The sequence below is a fragment of the Blennius ocellaris genome (assembly GCF_963422515.1).
Source record: "Blennius ocellaris genome assembly, chromosome: 10".
NCBI classification, from domain to species: domain Eukaryota; kingdom Metazoa; phylum Chordata; class Actinopteri; order Blenniiformes; family Blenniidae; genus Blennius; species Blennius ocellaris.
The window spans coordinates 17,268,842-17,296,221 of record NC_137659.1 but is presented as its reverse complement, the minus strand read 5'-3'; the positions used below and the strand labels follow the sequence as shown (position 1 = coordinate 17,296,221).

The 27,380-nt window shown below is 38.9% G+C and overlaps 1 protein-coding gene across 3 annotated transcripts; it reads right to left on the bottom strand.

Moving 5' to 3' along the window:
• Positions 1-675: 675 nt before the first annotated feature.
• On the bottom strand, positions 676-27,372 carry LOC308135779 (solute carrier family 12 member 7-like). Of its 3 annotated transcripts, XM_080503885.1 has the most exons (28): positions 27,166-27,372; positions 26,681-26,840; positions 22,692-22,780; positions 21,771-21,896; positions 16,892-17,038; positions 16,081-16,135; positions 15,432-15,562; positions 15,222-15,346; positions 15,017-15,121; positions 14,336-14,532; positions 14,070-14,237; positions 13,613-13,711; positions 13,419-13,476; positions 13,085-13,259; positions 12,043-12,161; positions 11,845-11,943; positions 11,622-11,741; positions 11,377-11,481; positions 10,499-10,667; positions 9,454-9,649; positions 8,705-8,874; positions 8,116-8,247; positions 7,934-8,041; positions 7,293-7,394; positions 5,941-6,113; positions 5,566-5,580; positions 4,728-4,861; positions 676-4,408 (listed from the first exon to the last, which is right to left on the bottom strand). In XM_080503885.1, exons 1-28 carry the CDS (start codon positions 27,166-27,168, stop codon positions 4,317-4,319), a joined length of 3,372 nt encoding a protein of 1,123 aa, XP_080360011.1. In that variant the 5' UTR covers positions 27,169-27,372; the 3' UTR covers positions 676-4,316. The 3 variants fall into 3 exon arrangements, with proteins under 3 accessions (XP_080360011.1, XP_080360013.1, XP_080360012.1); XM_080503887.1 differs by lacking the exon at positions 7,293-7,394; XM_080503886.1 differs by lacking the exon at positions 27,166-27,372 and having other exon boundaries at positions 26,681-27,131.
• Positions 27,373-27,380: the final 8 nt, after the last annotated feature.

Genomic DNA, 27,380 nt, shown 5'->3' with positions numbered 1-27,380 from the left:
ATAGTCCAGATATGTACACAGTATCTGCAACACTTCTCCACACTTCCCAGCATTAGTTGTGAGCCATAAGCTACTAGTTAAATCAGATGTGAAATGGGAGGAATATATTTTTTAATTTATAAAACATGTCTACCTATACTCCTTTGTATGTAAATGTGGAAAAAAAAGCTTTGAGATCATTATCATTTATCTTTTACTGTGTTGCTTTGGAGGATGTTTTTTATTTGTCTATTCCCACCTCCCCTATACTGTTACGCCAACTCCATATCCTATTGCTTTCCTGAATCTGCATTTAAAATGCAATGAAGATCAAAGAACTTGAAGAATTTACCACAATTGTCTAAATGTATGATATTTATTTTGTTTCACCAAATAATTGTTATTTTTCTTTTAATAAGTCACTCGACCAATAAAAGTTGAGTGGCTTCAAGTCGGTATCTTCTGTTTGCAGAGGTTTTAAAAAAAAAAACACCAAAAAAAACCCCGGTTGTTAGTAAGCTCAGGCGATGGCCGAAGTTGAAGTGATTGTGGGAAGCGACCAATCATCAGATTAGTTGACATGGCCTCAGGCTCAAACTCATGTCAAAAGGATTTTTTAAAAAGAGTGTATCCCCCTTGAGCTTAAACAAAACAGAAGAGACATAATATAAAACACTGTATGCAGTTTATTTTATGATCACACAATTTAGTGCAATGAGTGCTGCAGGTTAAAGAAACAAACACCATTTTTATAATTCCCTCCAAAACCAACATAAAAAAACTTCCAGAGTGAATCGGGTTGACAGGAATGGCCAAAAGAATCCATTTTGTGATGTTAACACCCGATTATTAGTAGATGCTGGAATGCTAATGACCCTGAGAGAGAGAGAGAGAGAGAGAGAGAGAGAGAGAGAGAGAGAGAGAGAGAGCCCCACCTACTCCTCTTTCCCAACTGCATTCTCTTTAATGTACTATATTCTCTTCCTAAAACATCAGTGTGTATCCTCTTTAGCTCCTCTGCTAGGTTTAGCTCTCAGTTGGCCAATTTTGTTCAAAAACGTATCCACCCAAAGCTTTAGTTCATGCTGGAACCACAGTTAACTTTTCTCAATAAGTAGTTACTTACTAAAAATGTTATGAAAGCCCCTCCAACTGTAATCAAAAAACGTCAAGGCCATTCATACCATCTATAATAATTCTTGGTATCAGATTGGATCAGTGGGATTGTATATTACATATATTGAATTTTGTATTTGGTGAGTCAGTATAACAAACTGTGGCTTGAACAAGGGTCAGTCTGTAGTTGTGGCCTCATGTCTGTTGCTACCCGAGACTCCATGCAGAGTGAAAACACATTTTTCAATTTATGGGTTCAAGTGAAGATTGTCCTCAAGTCACCTCAAATTGTGTATTTTTTTTTTTTTTTGGTGGGGGAGGGGGGGGGGTGTCATATATTTTACTTATTCGCAAAGCTTATGCACAAAGATACCTGCATTTTTATAAAAAAAATTTGCAGATGTCTCTTGTGCAGGATCAGACTTGACTTGTTGGATGCCTAAAAAAAAACCAAACGAAACAACTTAAGAGGCTGCATAAAGGTTTTTGGATCCCAAAACAGCCCACATTTCAAAGACTCGAGCCTCTCTGCACCCACCAATTTATCCTCTCTGTGTTTTTCAGAGACACTTGTGGTCATTGTGTATTTTTACGTGGATGCTAACAAGCAGACATGCTTCTCACTCGGGGAAACAATAAAGTGTCAAATGACACAAAAGCCCCCTGAATCTTTCTGAAGCACTGACTGTACTTTAATCCCCAGCAAAGAGCAATGATTGAAAACAACAGACAGTGCAGAAGAGATGTATTTCAAACAGTGATCCGAGCATCAGACCGGGTAGGTTTTTGTTGTTTCCTGCGTGCTGACCCAGCTGACCACTCTCTCGGACAAACAGGAAGCCATTTATCCAGGGCCAACTTTTTATACAACTTTCTTACCGCTGCTCCAAGATTGCCTTTGTTCCTTTGTGAGTCGAGAGACAATGCTGATTTTAGGATTAAATTGATTTTTGGACACTGAGCACAGACTAGTTATGCAACGTATGACAACAAACTCATCTACGTAGGTCAGGCAATAGCCATTAAATCAGATAAGAATGTGCCATCCAAGGGCTATTACAGCAGAAAAACTGATTAGTTTCATAAGATTAAATGAATAAAAACCAAAAATAAATAAATCTGTAGGCGTAACCTTGGCTCTAATTTCAAAATAGTCCAACAAGCTAATGAGTCGAAATTAATCAGAAAAATCACCACCACCCATTCAGCTTCATTTCCTTTGCATACCAAGTCCCTGCTTTGACATTTCCTGGCTTTTGTATGTGCGTGTCTGTAGATCCATGCTTCGTGTCATGATATGGGAGGTTTCTTCAAAGGCCGCGTAAACATTTGTCACTGTGGATGAAGTCATTACGCAGGCCGTCATTCCAACAAAGCAGTTTTACTGTAAAATACTTCATTTTTAAAATCAGTGATTTAATGCCATTAGATAAATGCTCAGTTTAAAACTAGATTCTGCAGTCTGCAGTGGAGGGGGGGGGGGGGGAACTGTCCTGCATATTACAGATGTTGGTCAGAGGCTTTCTGCAGATAATCTCACATTGATCAGATTTGGAGGTGATGAAACCGCAGACTTCCTCGACCTGCATTGAACACCCCTGTTGTTAAAAATGTCATGTGTGTCACTTCACTTTGATAACGAGATCCTTCAAAACTGATCTTTGAGATTAGGTAGGAGGTAATGATCCTCTGCGATTTCAAGGTTTCAGTCACCTCGTTTATGCTCTAATACAGTGGCTCTTAAACATTTCATAGCCTATACCACCTTATATGTTCATCTCTCCAGTATATTGTACAAAACAGCCACATTACAGGCAGGCACTGCAAGATTTGTCACGAATGCGGCAAGGGAGTTGACAAAATAATGCTCCATGGATTTTGGTATTTTGTCACCCATTTGGAGTTGGAGTTGTGTTTCAAGCCTAGAAAATTACTTACTCACAATCCTTGTAGCAGAAGGTCTCCTGTTTAACTTGAGATGTAATTTCACTGTTTATTAGGGATAACTTTCACAATTAGGAACTTTTGTCACAGTTCCAACTATGTGGGACAAAAGATATGCCACCATTATGATCACATAAGGGAATTGTAGAGATCTACTTTCTTTTACACTCTCAAGGGCAGTTCAATAACTCATAATAACTAAGACAACACACAAAAAAAGTCATCACTATAATGACAGTAAAGATCTGTTTTGGATACTTGTATAATTCAAAGTCATTTGAAAGTTGACTTCACACTCACAAAGTCCAACAAATTAAAATGTCAGAGTTAAACAAAGTCTGGGATATTTTACTGTGCATTCCTTTTTCAGGAAATAAAATACTAAACATTACCCATAAATCTACACATACTTGAAAAATTGCAACAATGGCTTCTGGAGACAGAGCTGACCCTGATATACCAGAAAACAAGTGGTGTGTGTGTGTGTGTGTATATATATATATATATATATATATATATATATCTGAACTTTCAGCCTCTGGACAAAAACATTAGTTTTTAGAATTCACCAAGATACAAAAAAAAAGAGTCACAAATAATCTGCAGCATTTTCATTATATTCTGTGAAGATCACACTTGGCACTTCAATCTTTTCAGCAACAACCAAATTATAGGAGCACCTAAACTACTGATTATAGGTAATACCAGCACATTGGTTGATAGTAACCAATATGGTCATTTTAACTCACTAATATTAAGAAAAATATTTGATCTTAAAAGCACATACATCTTCCACAGTCATCCAAAGTCAGAACTTTGATCGATTTTGATGACATTTACATTACCTACACTGGTATTAAAAATATTTGCATTTTTCAGTGAGTGTGGAGCTCTTCTTGGCCGCCACAAGCCATTAGTGAATACTCTCCTCCAACAGGTGTCCAAACACACTGATGAAAAAGCATTTTAACAGTGCGGCCATGTAGACAAGCGTCGGTGCAGAGGAACCGCGGCGGGACAGGATGTGAGCTCCCTGTACTCGCCACGCAGTGCATTGTGCTCCGGCCGCACCGCAGGAACAAGCCCCTCTTCTTCATAGCAACCGTGGTTCTCCCAAATGTCAAGTGGCACTCCAGTCTCTTTCCTCCCGACATTGTGGGAGGAGGCATTCGTGCGAGACGAAGTCGTCCCCCCCCCCAGCCTCGCCCTCTTGGTTGCCGTGGTTGTACCGTACGTCCACCAAGTGCCCCTTCCAAATACCCTGAACCCTCTTGGTGCTAGGAGTAGATAGTAATGACCTCCCGACCTCCCCCACGGACCAACAGGACACGGTCAAGTCCTTCCATTAAAACCTCCAGGAACTCCATATCTGAGAGAAAGGATCGAGTAAAAGGCACAACTGCAAGTGCTATTTGGCTTCGCAAAACCTGCAACTTATACAAGATGCACGATAGAATAGGTTCAAACTTTGCATTGCACTTGAGAAAGTGCCTAATGTTTAAACTGGAAGTGTGTCTCCACTAAATCCACATATTAACCAACTGACGTGTGTAAAATGCTACTGCCAACACATAATATCTGTAAGATAATTATTTTTTTATGGCTGTCAATGCTGCAGACTATTGGCTAACAAAATGCTTATTGTCTTACTGAACAACAATGAGTGGAGTTGTGTTTGAAAAGGATACAGTTCTCGTCTCCTTTCTTGTTCTTTGGTGGGCCTGGCATGTTGAGCAAAACCAGCTGTGCGTTGTGGGATTTCTTGACCAGCACCTCGTTCAGCTTCACTGCTGTGTGCATCCTCCGTACATTCGACTGGTTGCTATATTAAGTCAAGGACAAAAAAATGATTTTAATTAAACTATGACAGGACAGAGCAGCCACTTCCAGGAATCAAAACAATGAGTGGTGATGGATTTGCATGCAGCTTTTTTATTATGTGTGATTATCACCCAGCACCTCAGTTAATATTTTATTAAGGTGGTGACCATATTTGGTAACTTGTGTAATGTTGTTCTAAACATAGGACAGGTACAATATATGAACAATAGCAGCGCTAATTATTGAGAGTTTACATGATTGATGCGTAAAAAGGTTATACATGTGATAAACTGGGCTTGACAAATGCATTGTACACTGAAAACTGCTGCAAACTTAACACGTTAGTGTGTACATTATTGTAGATAACCCACAGTCTTGTAGGAAAGTAGCACTCAACAGCTCCTTACATGTTATGTTATGAGAATTCTTTAAATCGAGAAATTTTTAAATATGTGATTTGTCAGTTTTATGCCACTTTGTAAGCGATTTGATTGGACAGCTGCCATAAAGTGATGTATCCTACAGCGTCACTTCAAGGTTAAAATCAAAAGTGTGCAATATCCGAGAAAATGCAAGTATGAGCATTATGAAGGGCTGAGTTATGCAAACTAGGGTTAGTTTCAAACCAGAAAGCCATTAGAGGAAGGAATCTCACAAGCATAAGGAGTTCATGCACATGCAAACAAGTAATGGAAGACAACTTACAGACTTTCGTACTCACTGGGGAGGGGAACAAAAAAATAAAACAACAGATAAACATCAATATTCAAAATTGGAGCTTTAGTTTAAAATTTCAGTGGAGAATTTATGATAACAAAATGGACGTATAAAAATAAATGACTGGATTTATGTACAATTACTTGGTTTGACGATCATCTCAGACTACTGCTGCATTAACAATATTCATAAAATGGCCAATTATGCATAAAGTGACAACTTACAAATACACTGACTGAACATTAAAGGTCTTAAAGATTTTTATGAAAAATCTTCGGACCATGTTTCATATTGTGTAACGTACCCTCTTCTTGCATTCTTCGACAACATTTTTGGACTCAAAGCAAAGCTGTATGTACTTACGGTCTCATATTAAACATGTCTTTGACGTTCCCTATGCTTTCTCGTTGTTTGTTCTTCTCGTGGAACAGTTTTTCTTTGGTCCAGGTCATGTGGACCCGGTCCGGTGGCGCTCCGGTTGCTTTGTCAGCCACCAAAGAGTGAGACGCTGTGTTCCTGTCATGGATCAGCTGGGCCTGAACAAAGAACAAGTCCACCATTTTTCACAATTTTCTAATTAACATACATTTTGTTTCAATGCTGTGCGTGGCTCCGTCACACCAAAAATCGAAGTTAACGTCAACAAACATCACAAGCATGCTTGACTGAAGGAAGCAACTTTATAATAATGATTGATAAGAGTGCTACAAGAAACACCTGCATTGCAAAATTCAGCCACTACAAATGACCATGACCAATAAAGACAAAAAAAATATAAAAACTTAATTGATATATATATACAGTTCCCATATTGCTTCTTACCTGGAAACTCAGTTATACTGCTTTTCAGAGCAAAATTGTGAAAAAACAAAAAAAAGCTTGGTGGCAAAACAAGTATGGAAATATGTGTTTGGTAGATTATTTCCTTTTATTTTATAACAATGCTGCTCGGCAGAAAATCTTCTATAATCAGAAAGCTTGTTTATTTTCCTATTGAATGGTGCCACAGTTGTTGGGAACAAACATTTGTGAGATGAGCAGTAGAGTAGAGTATGCTCTTTAATAAATCTTCTCTGCCAATGCCACAGTAGAAAGGTAAAAAAATAAATAAATAAATAATCGATCAAACACAAATGTTCTTAAATGTTGGGGCGTATCTAAAAAGAACGCCAGCAGCAAAAACCTTCCACTTTGCGAGCACGGCTCAGTCTTGAATGAGTTCACGGCACTAAAATGAGGCGTCTGAGACAAACAAACAGCATGAAACTACTTATTGTAGGACCTGGACATGTGAAAAGACCACACTGTGGTTAGTTTAGAGAATACATGGTTAGTACTGGAATTGAAATGAGTGGAAAAAGAAGCCGAGTCTCACGCAGACCTCTGCGGTACCACTGGGATTTGTAGGTCACATTTAAAAGCCACTCAGTGAGTGAATTTGTTTCCCCCTTGTGGCGGCTGCTGGTCTTTTGAGACTTTGCCCAGGACATGGTCGGGAGACGGTGTGAAGGGAGGACAGCAAACCGAGCAAGTGGAGTTAAATTCAAACGAGGAGGACACCGTCAACAGAACCTGACCAGACCGGCCCAGTCGGCTCAGCTTGGGCCGACAGAGCCGCGTCGAGCACCGCGGTTGGTGTGAATGGATTAGGATGATGAGGACAAATGATACGGTGAACAGATGGAGTCATAGCACCACGGTAGATTGGCGACTACCTCATCCTCGGGTATGGACTGAATGTTGAGGGACGGGGCTTCAACACCTGAACACTTCTTCCTCTTAATGGAGCCACGTGACACATCTGTGATGCTCTGAATCTGAGTGGCGCCAATCACAGCACAAGATTGGGGGAAAGGTGCATCAGAGTTCAAAGGTCAGCAAGGGCAGAACAGACACTGAAGGTACGATAGGCCTTTTTCTTTAGGTCCGAAACTTTAAAGAGTTTTATTCTTCTTTCCGTCAGAGGGCCAAAGCTGGAAAACCATGAAAATCTTACAACCTGTGGAGTTTCTGCTATTATTTGTTGGATATCTTTATGTGATATTCGAGGGACAAAATAATTACTATAGACATTAAGTTTCGGCTGCAGGTACCCTAAATTAAGCTGTGGAAAGGTTCTACAAGTGTCTCAACTTTAGATGTAGTGGTAATCGTACGTCGAGTTGTAGGTTAGACCTTAGTGGTCTGATACAAAAAAAATCTTTGCAGCTCATCATATCTAACATTGTTAACAAACCAAGTATTAGTCGGAAATGCTATTAAAATAAAAAATATACACAACATTGCACAACGAATGCTTCATAATGCATTGCAACACGCCAAAGCTCCTCAGGACAAGCAGAGTGTGTGATCATACCTCTCGCTCCCTCTCAGTGCGTGACAGCTGCATCTGTTTCAGCATTTCTGTTCTCTGCTCCATCACCAGCGTTTTCTCATAGGTGAAGGCAGAGATGTCACTGTCGTGCTGCGGAGGCGACAACAGTTTTACACTCGGAGCCAAACACTGCCCAAGCAATCCATTCAAAACAAGAGACTCACCATCTCCACCACCTCCACTATTGCATCCAGACGTAGGTTGTAGATAAACATCTGCAGGTCTTTCTTCATCTGGATAGAGTTGTCGTCCAGCTGGGCCACCGTGAAGATGCGCATTCTGCACTTCCTCCACACCTACAGACAAATATACGTCAGTGACAGCTGCTGTGGAAAAACCTCCGGTTTATGTCAATAAGCAGCATGACACATAAGTATCAGATCATATTTTCATATTATTATATTCAATAGCGAAGGACAGATCTGCACCCTGAATATCCACTGACATCTTATTTCGTAGCTAAAATTAGTTGTTTAATAGGAAAAGAGCCAGACAACAGTCCTTTGTGTGAACAGCTCTTGGATAAAAACCCTTGTTAATCACATGTTGAAGTTTATTATCACTCTGGCCAGAATGAGTCAAACACACAACTGAGGATTCCAGTGTTAAAAAAATTTAATAAAATTAACTCGGGCATGGTGACAAAGTTTCTAAATTCACTGTTTAACTGAATTCAATTAACAAAGAACACGCACGCACGCACGCACGCACGCACGCACGCACGCACACACACACACACACACACACACACACCTTGTGCAGGCTGATTAAAAAAGGCAACAACATGAGGAGTCCGCCATCGTGCACGATCCACCACACGTCAATAGTCCCGTCAGTCAGACGCTCCTGATTACCGGGGAAATGATCGATGTTCTTGGCGACCAGCAGGGCCTGATGTGCTGCCGTCGTCTCTCTCACCGTCTCTGGTGAGACACATAGTGAACGCAGTGCGACTGAGGGTCATCGATTAAGTTATTCTTTTCCCTTTTCATCTTTCATATGATCTTTAATAAATTTAAGGCATTATATACTACATATTTTGCACGGAAAATCAATGACATTGAAAATAAATTAAATTGGCAATTCATCTAAAAAATTTTAATAGCAATGTGAGAACCGTATAACATTATTTATATATTAGTATTATAAAGTTGGGATTGATCAGTTTTGGATGATGAACGTTTCATGAAGTAACATCACGTTGGTTCCAATAAATCTTTCAATTGATAATTGGTTGTGAAAACTAATAAGAACTGGAACGAACATCAAGCACATTTGATGCAGGGCTACAAAAAAAAAAAAAAGAATGATTCTGGGGGAATCCCTGCCAGCAGCACAGAACAGGAACATGTGTTCTCATGAAATGAGCTTCAGAGAGCTTCTTGTTCAGCACATAACACAATTACATACCATTGTTTAAGTGTTGCATCCTTTGAAATAAAAATATGTATGTTTTTTTTTAACTCGCTTGACGCCACACTCTTCTTGCCGGTGCAATTTACCTATGAAGTTCCTCCTTGCGGTGGAGTCGCGGGCTTGTTTCCAGCCTGCTGGCCAGGCCATCAGGACAGTGTTGTGTTTCATTCCTCCCAGTCCTGCTGACTGGATTAATATGGAGAAGCCGTCCCGTAAGCTGGACGACACCACAACGTGGGAAAAACCTTTGGTCCGCTCTGTAGCCATGGCTGCTTTCAGATTCTGCAGGCAGAAAACAAGAGAAAAGGCAAGTTGTGAGAAAAGATGCTGAACTGTGCAGAAAATATGTACTGGCCTTTTCTGGTTTGTCTGTTGATTTGAACTGAAGCACTTGAACTGAGTCACACAGAAAACCTAACTGCAAGAAGACAAAAGAGGCTAGAAATCAAGGTGAAAATGAATACGTTTCTAAAATTGGAGTATTATTATAGGAAGTAAGCAATAGATTTGGATGTAAACAGTTTCTACAGGTGTCCCAACTTTATTTGATTTAGTTGTTACTGTACTGTCTGTATGAGCTGAAACATTATAAGTAGCTAATTTGTGTCAAAATTTAGAGAAAATTTTAATTACTACAACAATGCCAGATGTATCATGACACATTTATGAAGCGGATTTAATTAACTTCAGCAAATTGCAAAGACTATTCATGTGTCACTGGCTGGAAAGGTCATTGGAAAGTAGAGAAAGCTGTGTGATTGTGCAGAGTCACAACAGAATTAGAAGGCAAGTCTCTGGAAATTGTGTCTAATTCTATGTATTTTGTTGTTTAGCATTTAGCACCTTGAGCTACATTTCCTGTCTGAAAAGTGCTACATAAATAAAGACTGTTTGACGGCTTAACCGTATTAAATGTGGCTTGTATGTTTTAGCAACGCGTGTTGATGGTTTATATGGCAACTACAGTATAATTTAGTGCCAGATATGACGCAAAAATAAGCTGCGGAACTAAGTGGGAGTAGATACAAAGAAAAGACCACCAAGATAAAATCATCATGCATATTTCTAATGCTGATGGCCTATTTCGTTGGCAGGACAAACGCCGGGAGGCGACAGAAGAAAGTGAGTAACCTGCTCTGCGGTCTTGGCGTCCTCCCCGCGGGTCATGAAGGTTCCTTCCAGGACCGAACAGACGATGGTCAGTCCCTTTCCCGCTTTGAGCTGTGAGGTGAAGGACAAGAGACGAGGGTGTTTCACTTCCAGCTCCGAGTCCACTTTACACAACACCAACAGCTGAGGCCTGAGGACCCGGAGAGACAAGCAGAGAAAAATTTCAAAAATCAAGCAAAGAGCAGATTAAATGCATATTATTTATTCTGATTAACATCTACTATGAATAATTTATACTGCAAACCAAAATTTGTCAGGGTTTATTCCCCGCTCTATTCTATTTGTTTTACCAAATTATAAGTCTGACTGGTGACTTGCAATGAGGCTGCAAAAAACCTGAAAGTGCCACAATGGGTGTGGTTTTGAATAGTCGTCTAAAAGCTTTGACTGTGGATGATCAAAAGAAAAAATAAACAACTGCATCAAAGCCCAATGTAAAAAAAAAAGTTTTTATCTTTGAGAATCTGTCTCAAGTTTGTTTGTTTTTTATGTGTTCTGTGGTTAAAGGAATCACATATTATGAAATCTTCTAATTGTGAGACACTATATTTCTCAATTTTAAGATTGAATTAGTTTTCCTCATTCTGAAAAGGCCCTTTTGCCATGTTGCCATTGTAAACAGCATTTGTTTTTAGTGGCTTACCAACCGAACAAAAAGGTTTTGAGTATAATTAACAAAACATGATCCCCTCGCCGAGCCTCGAGCTGGGTCTTCTTTCTGTGAGGCAAATCACGTCTTCTGCACTTCCCCTCATTGTATGAGCTTCAAAATGCGCCAAAGACTTGTGACCAGGCTATGAGGGGTCACGAGGTCACTCCAGGAGAGCTTCTGCACTCACCTCCAGTTTTTGGTGTGCAGTGGAGTTTCCTCCAGATGGATGAGAGCATAACGTGCTGCATTTAAGGACAGACCTCTGATCCCATCTCCCCATTCCTTCACTGCCCTGAAATGAAAGGCAGGTATTACTTACCTTTTAGCCACGTAACATCAAAGATAATTTTATACTTCCTGTAGCTTTTTTTTTTTTTTTTGCTATAACACAATAAATAATGGAATGTTTCAATGGTAAATCCCAAGACTCACCCTCTATATTCAATGTATTTGTAGATACAGCCAGCAATCACAATGGCAACCAGGGCATAGTACCAGGAGCAGATGAACATGAGAGAGAGACAGAGACTCATCCCCAAGAAGGACAGTGTCCTAAAGCACAAAACAACACAGACTGTTGTACAACACCACAATAAATATTACATGAAGCAATGTTTTTTTTTTTTTTGCAGAGATCTTTAAAACACATTCTCACCAGTGATAAAACTTAAAGCGAGGTCTCCAGTTCGGAGCACGCAGCAAAGTCTGCACAGCACAGGCCAGGTTGACAAACAGGTAGCACATGAGGAAAAACCTGAGCGGATAAGAGCGGAAATTAAGTCACAAAATGACAATTTTAGCATGAAAGCCAGCGTGCTGCTGAGAGGCTTTCCTCCCGTTACAAACCACACACATGGAGAGGATGGGGGCCACGTCGTCCAGAGAAGCAATGAGGATTCCTATCTCACAGATCCCCACCGTCAGTAGCAGAGCCCAGGTGGGTTCCCCGTTAGCCTTCCCATGACCAAACACCTGAGAGAGACAATAATAAAAGACAAAAAAAAAAAAAAAAAAGTCTTATTCCAACAAAAAAAGGGGTCAATAAGTTCTATTATGTTTTACTTTACAGCTAAATGTCTCTCTGGCTTTTATTCTGTTGTGATTGAGTGTGAAACTATTGTACGTGTCATTTTATAATTCAGTAATTTAATAAGCAATACCAAATTTGAATGATTAATGTCATTAGGAAATACATAGTTTGATACAATAATAACAAGTTTATAGACACTGGAAAAGAACCAAACCCATAAAACATGCCGTCAATATTTTTTTAAATTTTCAGTTTAAATTAGTTAATCTAAATTAAAAGAAAAAAAAAGTCAAGAGTGTAGCAGTTCTGTGTATTACTTATATTTGTCACAATAGTTCATTTAGCTAAATCAATTGATATTTTTAGAATTTGGTAAATACTTATTCACTGTGTTTATTCTACAATTGATTATTTTCAGTATTTTATTAATTTAGTTATATTGTTGAATATATTTCAAGCTTCATTTCAATTCATTTAAACCTTCTGAGTATAGCTTTTCAACACATTTGCCTTCGTCTTGCCAACGGATGCAGCACAGCAGACCACTGACACCATCGGTCAGTCGTCAAAGTGGCTCCAAGACTTTTTCAGGAAATTCATAGAAAATATTCAACACCCATGAAACTGAGATTAATCCAGTCAATCTGATATAATTAATTGTATTTTCCACCATTTTTGTTTCTCAACTTCTCATCACCTCCACATTCATCTGTGAATCACTTTGAAACACATGAACCAGCATCGTATAAAGGTGATTGATTGTCAACTAAATCATATTCAATTATAATAAATGAGCAGCAAAGTGCAGATTTTTAATTTTTTGATAAACTAAGACAAAGATGAAACGAGTCTTTGACAGACGAACCTGTAAGAAGGGGACGATGCCGTCACGGGCGATGGCCTGCAGCAGGCGGGGGGCGCCGGTGAGGCTCTGGAGCCCTGCGCCACAGCAGGAGAAAAATGAGCCGATGACGATCACCCAAGGAGATGGCCAGGCCAGAATACCGATGACTGGATTCTTCTTTACCGAGAAACCAAACCTGAAATATCCCCAGACACAAATTAGGCCAGTAAATAAAAGTACATTGCGTCGTTTCATTTTGTCCCCCGCACAAAAAAAATAAAATCATTTAAGAGAAATAATTTCACAATGCAAAGAGTAGTCATGCAATTCATCAGAAATTTAACTATTTTCTTACTTGTCTCTCAGCACCACTCCTTCAATACAGGCTCCAAACAAGACGACACAGGAGATGTCTGACCGTGAAGTTTAGACGGAAAATACCAACAACATAAGACACAAAATAAAACATTTATTTGCGAAACGCAATCAAAGTCTCTCCAAAGCCCGCAGATGAAAGAAAAGACTTTTAATGTTTGTGCTGGAGGATACAGATGAAAGAGGTGGTGAGGATTGCCAATATCGTTCCTATTGGGATGGACCTTTGTGCATCTCTGAGATCACCGGATCTGTTGGATCCAGCCATTATCCCTGGTATGAAACACACACATACATGAATTTTACTCAAGTTGTTTCAAAGGTATTGAGTGATTTAGCATATATCTACAATCAAGTAAATAAATAAGTAAATCTCCATTTTTGTACTGCTTTATCCAGGTTGTGGTTTGCTGTGTATAAACAAACAGGACACAGTCACACACTCTTTCACTAAGACGGGCAATTTTGAATCTCTAATGAACCTTAAATACATACGTATGTAGGAGTAAACTGGAAAAACTAATACATACATACATCATATAACGATCCTGCTTTTGTGTTAAAGAGTTCCTTTTTAAAAGAAAACATTGATATTTTTTTTTATATATTCATGCTTCATTAAATAATCTACCTGTGACAGAGGGGAAGTATATCCCCACCAGCAGCGTAAAGTAGGTGGCAATGTCATTGAGGACATAAATGTCATTGGTTTCTTGCGGCAGTTCCTCGGGTGAAACTGAAGGCTGGCTTTTCTTCTCTATCACCATACCAGCTGGACCATATTCGCCCCACAAGTTGTCTGAAGAAAAAGCAGAAAAACATCCTCATCATCATCTCTTTAACAGAAAATGTTTGGAGTTCAGGAGATGATTTACAGTATCAGTGAACCTTTCTCACCTTTGATAACTCCACTGCGGAGTCCAGGTATGGCTTGTATTTCCGTAAAGTTGTTTAACTCGAAGTACTCGTCACATGTCGCGTTACAGAAGTGGCTCCAGAGCTGAGTTCTCACGGTTGTGTTTTTGATGTCCACAGTTTTTGCGCATATTTCAAAGTTTTCATTCTTCAGAGAGCGATTCCCCAACAGACAAACGCTGCGGATGAGACGGGGCAGAGGGACAAAGGCTATTGCTTTAGATGATTGTAGTTTTTAAGCAATTGCCTCATAAATTATCGGAACATTTTTATGCAATGGATACATAGGTGCTGCTGTGATGACGAATAAAAGCAAAAAAACGGTTTTCACCGAGGACTGGAATAACCATGAACTTTACACACAAAGCTTTTTTGAGACCGTATTGGGACATTGAAAATTCATTTCGCTTTATTTTCTGAAATGAACTCAACTGTCCATGTTAGTGAATATAAACATGGTTATTGATGGGATTTCAATAATTATTCCTATCCTATGTTTTTCATTATTTACATGTAAAAAAAGAAAAAAAAAGTCTAAAAAATAACCAAGGTTAATAGTTCACAAAAAAGCTTACAAATAAACATCCACCTGCAAACGGCTGTTGTCTGGACAGACAGCTGATAAACCTCTCATCTGTAGCACAATAAATCGGTCTCACTCACTTAAAGTCTGGTGGTTCGATAAGCGTCTTGATGACTCCTGCGTAAGTGGCCATGATGGAAAGAATCACACAAGACAAAAACACGAGAGCCAGTTTGTTCACATACCTGCAGAGAGAAAGGGAAATAACGGTCAGCCTGTATGCTGGTATGTGTGTGTTTATGTGTGCGAACATGAAGAAGCGTGTGTGTGCGTGTGAACACTCACTTCACCCCCACAAATACAACTAGCGCCATCAGGAGGAGGCAGCACGTCCCGTAGACGCGCATGTTGTTGGACATTGCGGCACCATTGCTGCCTTTGAACACTGTCGCCGTTGGGACAATGTAGAGCTGGACAGACAGCGAAACGGTGACATGAGACAATGACGTGCACCACAGGACACTCCCGATGTGTCTGAAACCCCGTGTGACATACCAGCAGGATCTCTATGGTTCCCAGTATGTACAGGGACCCAGCAAAAGTGGTTCCCAGGTAGAAACAGAGACCCACCGCTCCTCCGAACTCTGGACCCAAAGATCTGGAGATCATGTAGTACGAGCCACCGGCTGCAGGGAGAGCAAGTCCTGGTCAAACTGCTGAACATCAGTGAACACATGCAGTATTGCTAGGTACACAAAACTTATTATAATAAAATGTTATATTCAAATAACTAGTTTAATGTTCTAAATTATAAAACTGTGCATTAATGACTCAGAATCTTTTAATAACTCACCTATCGATCTATTATAAATGTGTTTTCCCTTGTGTGAAGACACATACCAGATTTCAGTATTTTCACGTCATGCCATTCTAAAGGAACACACAATTAAATGTTTTGTTGCAAAATGCTATTGAACTAACAGAGTTTCATTGTCTTTGTAGCCAAAACAAACAGTAGTAGCTGTATATCTATGCTATGATCACAAAAGGCTACTACCATTTTATTTTTAAATGATGTGTTCTTGAATTAAAACTGGTAAGACTGTGGAAAATCGGACAAAGATTTTAAGGAGAAGTTGAAATCCCCCGCTTGTGTATACTACAGAAGAAAATGTAAAGATTTAACACAGTAATAATACCATACCTGGGACAACGCCATTGGTTGCTATGGCACTCATTGAAATGGCTGTGAGCAACGTCTGCACGAGAAAAAGAAAATACTGTCAGTAGTAAAACGTGCTCTTCCAACCTAAAACTGTAAAAAGTACCTGTAATAGATTTGCAAATGGAACTTTATGAAAGTAAAGTGGCTGCCTTTAATTCTGTTTCACTTTAAATTTACTAGATATGTTTGATGATCAATTGGCACCAATGTAATCTGCTACTTGAATTCCCAAAATGCTAAATAAGAGGACGTATCATGAGAGCCCCAGTGAGCATCACACACACGTTTCTTCATGTCAGGCCCGGCAGGGCGATTATACATGGTGTTCGGGTGTTGTGTGCAGTCTCCTCTCATCATATCACATGAGTGCTGAGCATTTAAGTTCACGCTCTTTAAACAGTCGTTTCTCTGTTTGGCCATCTGGACCGACTGACGTACGAACTGTGGTTGAAAATGAGACACAAATTTTCTGCCCATTTTGAGGACTCGCTACTTGAAGCGAGGGCACAGAGATTAACGCTCATGCCACCATGAATTTCTTTTTTTTTTTTAAAGAGAGAACATTGATGGAACTCCAGTTTATTTACCACTTTGTAAACTTCCCACCCGGCTGCAGACACGATATTGTTCCGTTAGCCTAGAAATGATGACTCGGAGGGAATTTAGCCATAAAAGCCATATTTTGAGATTATGTTGGGAAATTAGGCACATTTTAATTGGCGCCACAATTCTTTCTACTTCGGGTGCAGGAAGTTGAGACGTTCCATCGTTGAGAATTCCTGTTACTCACACAGATGCAGCACATGAAGACGATGGCGAAAGAGCCCAAGATTCCTGCTGTACCAACAATCCAGGTAAGACGCAGAAAGAGAATCACACCCAGGATATTCTGCATACAGGGCAAGTAAACCCCGATGAATGTGCCCATCTGGGGTACCTGGTAATGGATAAACACATACAGAATGGTGAAGGTTAATAACATGCATGGAAAGAAAATAAAAAAAAAAAAAATGTTTTTAATTATACTGTGTAAAAAGTGGTGATTGGCATTAAACAATTATTATTTTGTCTTTGAAAAGTAAACCAATAAGGCATTTTCCCTGTATTGCACGGGTCTATCAAAGGGAACATATGACAGCAGTTTTTCCTTAAAAATGAAATTTTTTTAAAATTCCCTTAAAATTGAAGGAAGGTCAATGCATTCCTGTAATTGATGCTGTTCCGGTGCAGATATTAGTTGGAAGTTGCACATTTGCATTGTATTTTGCAGGTACCATTCGTAAGCTGGCCACATTTTGCACTAGACTCCGTCACTTAACAGCAGAAAACATGCAGGCAGTTGTCGACATGCTGCAGACATAAATCCAGTGAGTCGAGAAACAGAGGGAACAAAACAGAAATGTGTACCTTTCAAACAAAAAAGTGGATACATTTATTCCTCGTGAAAACATTTTGTATAATGTCAACATACATGTGATGTATAAATACTTAAAAACTCACCAACACTGATAAATAGTGGAACTTTTGATGGACTTATTGCGCTTACAATTTTATTTTTCCCCTTTTGTATCGACAGAACATTTTTGGAATTTTTATGAATGCAGAATAATAAATATCTCTGTATTAACATACTGGTCCGAAAATAAGACCAGCCACTTAATTTACAAGACTTTGGAATTTGGAAAAAAACAACAACAAAACCCCCCCCCCCCACTATTTTTTGTAATATATATGGTTGAACTGTTACACCCTATGAATCTTCTCCACCAGAGCAGACTGGCTTTAAACTCAAGGTGAAGGATGTTGAGCTCTTAGGAGAGTGTGTGTGTGCCTTCAGCTGAAAAACAGCTCAGAAACCAGTGTAAACATGAACGGTGACTTGTATTTTATAGCAGAGTGCAATACACTGCAATTTGGCAGCACTATGAGGTAATATAGAAATAAAAACAAGGACAAACTGTGACCAGAGTAACAACACAATAAAAATAAAAAAAACGATTTGTTTCATTATTTGGTGCACTCTCACGCCTGCTCCCTGCCTGTATTATATGCATCTATATTATTCACCTGATGCAGCAGCTTCACGGTTATTATAGGTGTCAGTTGCCTTGATCACCAGCTTAAAATTCGACTCCCAACTGCTCCTGTGTCGCCAATTCATTCGACATACTTTTGAGTACATTTTCTCCAGGTTACCGGGATGTTGGAGGTACTTTTATTTCTTCCCGGAATACAAACTGTATCCGATTATTTTTATTGACAATAAAAAAGACAACATTAAAAAAAGAGCAGACATCTCTTGTCTCAGAATATTAGATGACCGCATTCTTTCTATCCCATTTTGCGGGCTTAAGCTCGGACCAATGCGGTTTTTTAGAGTAAACTGATAATTCAGACTTATTCAATTGTGCTCAGCCTTGAAAATAATTCAACACTTTAAACTGCACCTTTGCAGCACCCATCACACCTTACATGGACATTCTGTATACCTTCTACTTCTTCAAACTCAAAAGAGTACATACCATTTTCCGACTTAAGAGCGCCTTGTCCTGTGCTTTCTCCATTGCACTCAGTTGTCTGTCTAAATGCTGCAGAGGGCCTGCCGTGGATTTCCACATCTCCCACATCTCGTCTCCTCCGTCGCTGTATCTTTCTTTATGGTTCTCCGTTCTCTCCCCCTCACTGCCTCTGCACTGTCTGTCCTTTTCATTTCAGACTCAAGCTTCAGATGTTCATGGCTATGAGCTATCATTAAGTGGGCGGGTGTAGGGGGGAAAACATCATCAATGCTTCGACAAAGAACTACAGTCCAAGGTCCTCCTGTCTTTCACCCAAAGGCTCCCAATGGTTCGTGTCAGCGGCACTGCACAAGAGGCAGATTGCTGTTATTGGAGCATATCCTCAATGGCTTTATTGACCTATTTAAATGGCTGCTGACGGCAGCAAGTATACATTGTGCCACCAGGAATGTGGACAACTATAAAACCAATGAGTTGTTTCCCCCCCCCCCATGCTGATTCCAGAGTGTTTATAGACTATAGTCTTTCTTTAGGGTTTCGTCAGTTTTCATTAATGTTAAATCCAGCTGTTTATAGCGCCTACAACACAGTATCATCACCACAGTTTGCACTTTTAGCTCCTACAAGACACAGGGGTCTTGGAAAAAGTTTTTTTTTATTTTTTTTTATAGGCAAACGCCAATCCTTGAAAGGGAAACTTACCATTTTAGAAACCAAGCTGGATGACAAGGCTGACCATTAAAGAATAAAAAAGAATCCGTCTCTGCTGTTTGATACTAGTACATGACATTATATCATGGAAAAGAGAAAAAAAAACAACAATCCTAAGTTGATGAAACTACTGAGATATCACTAAATTATGTGCTTGGGTTTGGACGCGACTTCACATTTATCCAAACACCAGGAGAGTCACTTTACTTCAAAAAAAAAAAAAAAAAAAAGAAGAAAAACTTCAGGCTATGAAAGGTTTTTAAAAAAAAAAAAAAAAAAAAAAAAAAGATTCCACATTAGAAAATGATTCTTAGCTACTGTAACTTGATTTTAGATGTGAATGAATGTTTGTGGTCGATTGTGTGAAGCGAGGCCTGGACGTACTGCCGGCCTGTCCCGGGTGTGCCTTGCCTTTTGCCTTGTCGATGAAGGACAGACTCAGCTCTTTTACAACCCTCTCGTCTGTACATGAGTTCCTCCTCGTGTCTGTCTCAAACACGATCTGATCCAGTGAACTTGACTAAAGGTCAGACAGCCAAGATCCACCTCCACTCCATACCTTTGGCACTCAAACGCAACCTCCTACATCGTTGGAGGCGTGGATCTCCTCTCCAGATTAATCGCCCGTTTCTCAAACCAGCAGTTTAAAAGTGGAATTTTTTTTCCACACAATGGGAGAACTATTTACAAAGCACAGAACCTTTTTTCCTTAATTAGTACCTTGCCATCTGGAGCACTTTCACTTTCCTTTAGTGTAATTTCTGTTCTTCCTGTATACAGTCACATTTGGCTTTAAGGCATCGTCACTTAGAAAAAACACATTTGAAGCCATAGAAGCAGTGACTAATGTCAACACCAATGAAATAAATTAAAAATCCTGAAATTAAGATTTATCTAAAGAATCTAGGCCTCATCCTTAGAAAAGAACCCTGAACCGTTATTATAATTATTAGTGCAGCTGTATAGAAATACACCAAGACAGTAGATATTAAGGTTGTTCTTTCTATTGTTAACACCAAATATATGTAGCTCTACATATATTGTCCATTTATTCTTGCTTGAATCGTTGGCAGCTGACAATAAAGCTATTGTTATCATATTTTATCTCTTTCATCCTGAAAAGGATAATTGGTCAGGCGAAAAACAAATCATCAAGATTAAAGTTATTCTGATATTGACTCCATCATTGCTTTCTTTTGTTACCAGGGATGTTTTTATTTGGAAAGCTTGACCACCGAAGATAACCGGAAAAAGATTTTCTGCTCTGTGATCAAGAAAATGTTTCTGTTTAGAAGTGTTGTGCTGTTTGTCTCATGATAAGCGGCCCAAATGTGCAGACCGCTCGGGCTTAGTCAAATCCACATGGATATCTGAGAGCGGTTTGAGGAAAAAGTCTCCAAAGAGACTGTTTTCACGCGCTCGCAACAAATATTCATGAATCCAATCATTATATTTAGCACTTAGACATTTCTTTTTCGCTTAGATTTCTATATAAAGAAAGGTCAAATTATTTGGTCTTTGTTAGATTTTATGATTGAATCATTCTGTTTTCAAGCCTGGTGTGATATACAGAAATTGTTTTGGGAAAAATAATAATTGACTTTTTAATGACTATCCTAAGCTGCCAGAAAATGGAAAACCAAGGTTTCCTGGTGAAAATTACAAACCTAAAAAAGGTAGCCAATATAAATCCACACACTACTGTAACATCAGAACATTCAGCATTTAATTAATGTTTCATAAAACTTGATATTCTACATGATTAAAAACTGCGGATGAATGAAATATAAAGCCCATCTTCTTCATGTGTAGTAGCTTTCATTTCAATATTGACTCTGCAATACAACAGCGACAGTCTTCAAATCTGAACCAAAGACATCACCCACTCTCACGTCCTCTGAACCTTTGCAGCAGGCTGAAATATACAACATGGCTTTTGTGCTTTTGGTAAATTCTTAAATTAGTTCAATAAAATTGTCATAAGATGAAAGACCTTGGAAGAAGAAAAAAAACAAAAAACTGTACATTTCTTTTTTACACTGCAGTCTATTCTTTATTGCCTCATGACACTAGTCCGGAGATCAAAGTCTGTATTATTTCAAATGTGTACAACAACTTTGGTGGACTGAAAAGCCCCATTTATTTTGTTGCATTGCGGCTTTTTTTCCATAATCAGAGGAGTATGCACTTTATAAATATTCAGAAAGATGACAGATCATGAGCACTGGAAATAATTGTGGAAAGACTCATTTATTTAAAAGCTACACAACGTTGATATAACTCAGGTTAATGATTTAAAGGGAGAGATTTATAAAATAGTCTACCTTGAAAAATTCAATCTTTTGTTACAAAAGTAGATTTTTTTGGAATACTACGCTTCTTCAGAATCAAAGCAGATGATGCCGACGGAAATGTGGACAGAAATAAAAAGACATGTACCATTGATGTGACCCTCCTGCCGTCATCCTCTGCCTCTTCATCCTCACACACACCCGGGAACAGGTTGGTGTAGTTTGACAGCTTGTTGAGGAAAGACGATACCATGGGGGTACTGTCCATTTCTTCCTGCAGAGCAACAGTAGAAAAACAAAACAAAACATGGATTTAGAGCTGTGACCACATTGCTATCACTTCCGCCTCCTGACTTGTGGATTTCTACATACGTCACAATTGATGTTTCAATTCTAAAATGTTTTCAGGATCAATGACTTTTTCCCCTCCTTTGTTTATGACCGCAGAGCTTATTTAATCTTTTTTTTTTTAAATTAAGATTGAACTTGGATGTAAATTTCCCTTATGTTTGGATGTATTTTACAATGTTGGCCGATAAGTTATGAAAGGCAACAGCTCTTGAAAAGTCACACTTTTAATACTCACAACTTATATTCATCACCAATTATCAACACAATCTACAGAAACATTTTGAGGAAAATAAGTCACAGAAAAGAAGCTTTATTGCTATGAAAAGGATGGTATATTTTATTACTAAAAAAAGTGATTATTGGCACTACCTGGTAACTCTTAGTATGAATATTTTAGTGTAGATTTTTGCTCCACATGAGAACCCACAGAAAAGGTTTATTCCCGTTGAATGTGGTCAAAACACAATATTGTGTTGTCCCACATGAAAAAGCATAATGTTTTTTTTTTTTTTTAATCTCAAATAAAGTAAGATCAGTGAATGAACGTGACAAAGCACCTGTGACACCTCGTCGTTCATGTCTGTGGCATCGATTCACATCCTGCAGTGATTCATATTACCTTCCACATATGCTGCGGAGAATTGATTTTATTTCTAATAATTATTACGAGTTCGGAAATTTAAAAGCAAAAACACTGGTGAAATGCACTTTGTCTTACCTCAAACAGAGCCATGTTCTTGCCGTCATAGTTGTCCATGTTGTTGCCTGAGGTGATGAACGGACTCATCTCCCTCTGACTTTCATCTCCTATTGGGATACAAAATAAAAATATCACAACACATATTGACATCAGCTTGCAAAACATCATGAAAAAGAATCACTGGCTTTTGTGCATTCATTTATTATAGTTAACACCTCAGTATAGCATTATTACATTATAGATTATTAAGAGCTCCAGTAGTTAGTCCAACGTTATTGTGACAGAATTGCACTGTAGGCTGGCGAATTATTTATGTGTCAATTTAGCCTGACCTTAAATATTTTTTCCAAGGCCAAAAATACATCTCTTATGCAATAAATACATCAATGGACAAAGGATTTATCGTTCAGATGTTTCCCCCCCCCAAAAAAAGACCAACAACACTGGCTGTTCATGGAAATGTTCTTTTAGCAATGCACAAGCAAATCACTAAGTCAGTCATTGTGTGGCTAAATATAACTCTTTCACTTAAACTGCGTGAACAAGTTGCAGAGCTTTTTTAACTGAATCATGCCAAGACTTGGATGGATGCAGTGATTTCTTCTTCTTTCCTTTCCTTATTTCACCCCCAACCCAGGGCTCAACATATAGCGTCGCGTAATACCTCCGGAATAATGTGGCTGCCGCTTGGCAGTTCTTCCTTTTCAATTTAAACTGCGTTGCCCATGGAAACTTTAAGCTCTTGTACAAAATGAAAATGCACATACACCACAGGAGTTATGCTGTGGAACAGTACATTATGTTCACCTATTGAACACTTATTCCCTAAAGCTGAATTTAACTAATAAACATTTAATAAAATAAGTAGAGGCAAAGGCAGAAATCAAACTTTATGTAATACCGAAGTTAACCAGCAGATGTCGTTTCTATGTTTACAACTTTAAGGCCCCACTGACAGTGAATTGTGCTCCACAAAGAGTTTTGCCATATTATTGAAGTGCTTGTTTTCTACATGTTTAGTGTGAGATTTCCAGTGTATGTTTTCATCCAGTAATACACTAAGAAATCTGACTTCATGAGTTCTTTCAATGAGTCCCATCTTATCTGTATTGTTGAATGAATATCCCTTCGGCAATTCCCATATTCAATACGTTTAGTTTAGTTTAGTTTCGATTCAGTAACAATTCATTCTTGTGAAACCATGTCTGTAATTCATGCATTTCTGCAGTCATTGTCTTCAGCAGTTCCTTTAAATCCTCCCTGAACAAAAAAGATACTTGTGCCACCTGCAAATAGAACCCATGTGAAAATGGTGGACCTATTTGTGGCTAATTCAGATGATTTTTACTGACTGTGTTGCAGTAGTTTGGAGAATATTAGAGCAAACAAGTTTACATTGCCGGATAGACAAAAGTGCAGGGGCCTAAACTAAAAATACATTTTCTTCTCAAGCAGGACGGCAACTTCTCCTGGCAGCTAGCCAACCACACAAGGCCAACACAGTAAAAACAATGCTACGGCGGATGATTAACATCCTCTCAATGTTTGATTTTAACTTGATTTTGACTCATGCATCTGACTCACATCAATGGATCCAACCATTATTCTCAACCTCGGAAGATAGAGCTGACTTCGAATGTCCATTTGTGAGTTTTTTATTTCAAAAATTATTCATTCTGTTTTTGTTGGCTAAAAATGTCAAGTCTTATTATACTCACTGTTGCATCACAGCCCATTTATAGATTTTGATCTGTTCCCGTTACATTTATTGCTCTTCTTTTACCTCAATGAATCAGTCATTAGAAATAAATATTGGCTTTATTAAGCACTTAAAACCTATTTCTCAATATAAGGTACAAATTAATTGCGTCATCGGTGCATGCATGTGCATGCATTGTACCGTCTTAGGCAGCCTTCATAAACGTGACTGAGGACATTGTTGAACAAAGTAGTTTGTACTGGCAAGATCCTGTGAAAAGTTCAAAAGAATGGAATGCATACACAAGCATATTAGCATGGCTTGACACATCCAGCTGAGACAAAGTCAAACCCTTTTTGTTTTTATAGGCAAACTAAAATTCACATTCACATGACGGTGATATCGAGCTTTAAGGATTCACACTGATGGTTATTTTCAGCATTTACACAATGCCAAACAAGCATGTGAACAATGTGTAATGTCTCCTTTCATGTGAAATAGTATCTCTATCAACTGTGATATTCAAACAAACAAAAAAAAAAGTCCACTGACTTCCGAAAACCTTTTACATGGAATTATGTTGAGATGCTTTTGAATTCTGAGAATCCTTTGGAAACAGTGATGTATATGTATTATGTTTTACTGTCAATTTGAAACCGCGTTACAAGCAGAAAGATGGTCACAGGATACTGCGTCGGAAAAATATCATTTCTGCAGATTGTATCTCGTGGAATCAGCACTTTGTACAGACTATCTGTGTCCTCCTGAGTTCGGCCTGCATCACAAGAGTATGCAGTGAAAGCACTCGCCACTACAGTTAAAGGTTTACCATCGTCTTTGGAAAACACATGGAATAGTTCAAATTCAGAGGTTTATTAATGTATGCTTGCAATTGCATTATGATACATATTAGGTGCAGAACTTTATATTTAACCATGTTTATGTATTTAAAAACACATTGTAATCCTCGATATCATAGTAGGATCACCCTCATATTTCTTCTTCAAAGCAATGAAGATTATTTGTGCTTTAAAAAAACAACATTGTTTATTCTATTTGCTTTACTTTTCTCTCAAATCAAAATGTAGAATGTTTGAAACTCTGAACCTATGCTCTTTGTTTTCAAGTATTTGCACATTCATTTATAACTATGTAACAAAAAGCCAGACAGGCATCAACACATTGATAAAACAATAAAGTCTAGAACAATATGAAACATACACCTCAGTCAACACTGTGAACACATCTACCAGACACAGACACAAACTATCTTAACAAAAGTCTGCCTGGACAAACTTTTATATGGTTTATAGGTAACAGTGTGGATAAAACAACGCCAAAGACATGCGTGATTGCTCAATTAAAAGGTTGCATAAGGCCGATGAAATGTAATCCTGAATTGTACATGTCAATACAGATCACTACAGAATGTGAAATGAACGTGAACGTGCATGAACCCGATATGTATTTCTGCAGAAGCTTCAGCAACTTCAGAGGTTAATAACTTACACTGATGTAGCAGGGACACACAGCAGACTCATTAACTGCCTGTTAATGCAAAACCTGGATTTAACTTCCTCATCTTAAGGTCAACTTGTGGAACTAGTAGGCTTACAACTTTAATACCGCACATTATTTTTCCAGCACCACCAATATAATAAAAGATTATGTTTAATGCCAAAGCATATTTATTCACCTTGCTGCCTGCACTAAAATACACTTTGGTCTTGGCCAATTTGAGGTGAATATTGAACTGAAATTCTGAAAATCCTTTTTTTTTCTTGTTCTTTCCTTGAACAAGTTTTATCCACACATTGGACATAAATCACAGCATGAGTCCACCCTGAGATTCAATTTCTCCCAATAGTTTCTAAATTGACCATTATGGGGAGAATTGTGATGAGCACACAGTACTTCAGAGTATACTGTCAGGACTTTTGCATGTTTGAACCTTTGCGTGCACATTTGAACTCTTCACGGAGCTTCGCAGGATCATTGTTAAATACACGGCAGTGCTGCAGGTCATGATGAATCCAAGAGTCCCAACCAATAATCAGAGTAAAAAAAACAAAACAAAAAAAACAGCTCAGCTTCTGCTACACTCAGCTGCCCTGGCAAGTTCCAGCTGGCTGAACTCCTGAAAACTGCCTGCGCGCATTTGTGTATCTGAAGCACGCCCTCGCCTTAACGTGAGTGTTTGTGTCAGCATGTTAAATCAATGATGCACACCTACTGTCCACCCAAAATAAACAAAAACATGTGGATGTGTGTCAAATTAGATGGATTTTTATTTGAGGGTACCAGTTACCTGAGTCAAGTCCTTGTGAAGTGTCTGCATCCTTTTCCTCTCTGAAGATTTTGTCAAGTCTCACAGGTTTGCTCCCTCCGGCCTCGGCTTCACCGTCGGCTACATCCCCCACTGGCACCACAGTGAAGTTGGTGGGCATCTTTGTTTGTTTGTTTTTTAACTGAGAAGGAACAAGAAAAAAACTCAAAGAAGAGGAGTCTGTTGATGAAGAGAAAGGCTGCACTTGTTTCTGGACTTTCACCTCCACAAAGAGTAGGAAGGTATCCAGAGGAAGACAGTTACACAGGCTAGATTCCTTTCAAGGCTCTGCTGGAGCCATTAAAATGGCTTTTGGATCCATATATTTGGTTTCTTTTCAGGGTAAACGTGCCGCCTCCTGCACATGGGGCAGGCCAAAGTCTTCCAGTGTGTTTTTGTCTCCTTTCCCTCCTTTCCCTCCCCCTTTACTGCTTCAAGACTATTGTCCCATGTGACCCTCTATTTACCATATGAAGGGAGCTGGAGTCCTGACATGGAGAATCCTGGGAGCTCCTCCTTTTCCTCTGACAGTCCCACTTCTCTCACTCACAACTTCTCTTTGAAAGGTGGAGGAAAAACAAAGTATCCACAACAAAAGTCCTGAAGTTGTCCATAAGAGAAAGTCCACAAGAGAAACACAGGAGAAAGACCGGGACGGGGTTTGACAAGGAGAATTCCTCCT

Excerpts from the sequence above, each read along its gene's own strand:
- LOC308135779 (XM_080503885.1), bottom strand. Across the intron at positions 13,260-13,418 it reads GGAGTGGTGCTGAGAGACAA|GTTTGGTTTCTCGGTAAAGA; the intron begins GTAAGAAAATAG and ends GGGATATTTCAG. Across the intron at positions 7,395-7,933 it reads GCACTGAGAGGGAGCGAGAG|ATTCAGAGCATCACAGATGT; the intron begins GTATGATCACAC and ends GGCGCCACTCAG.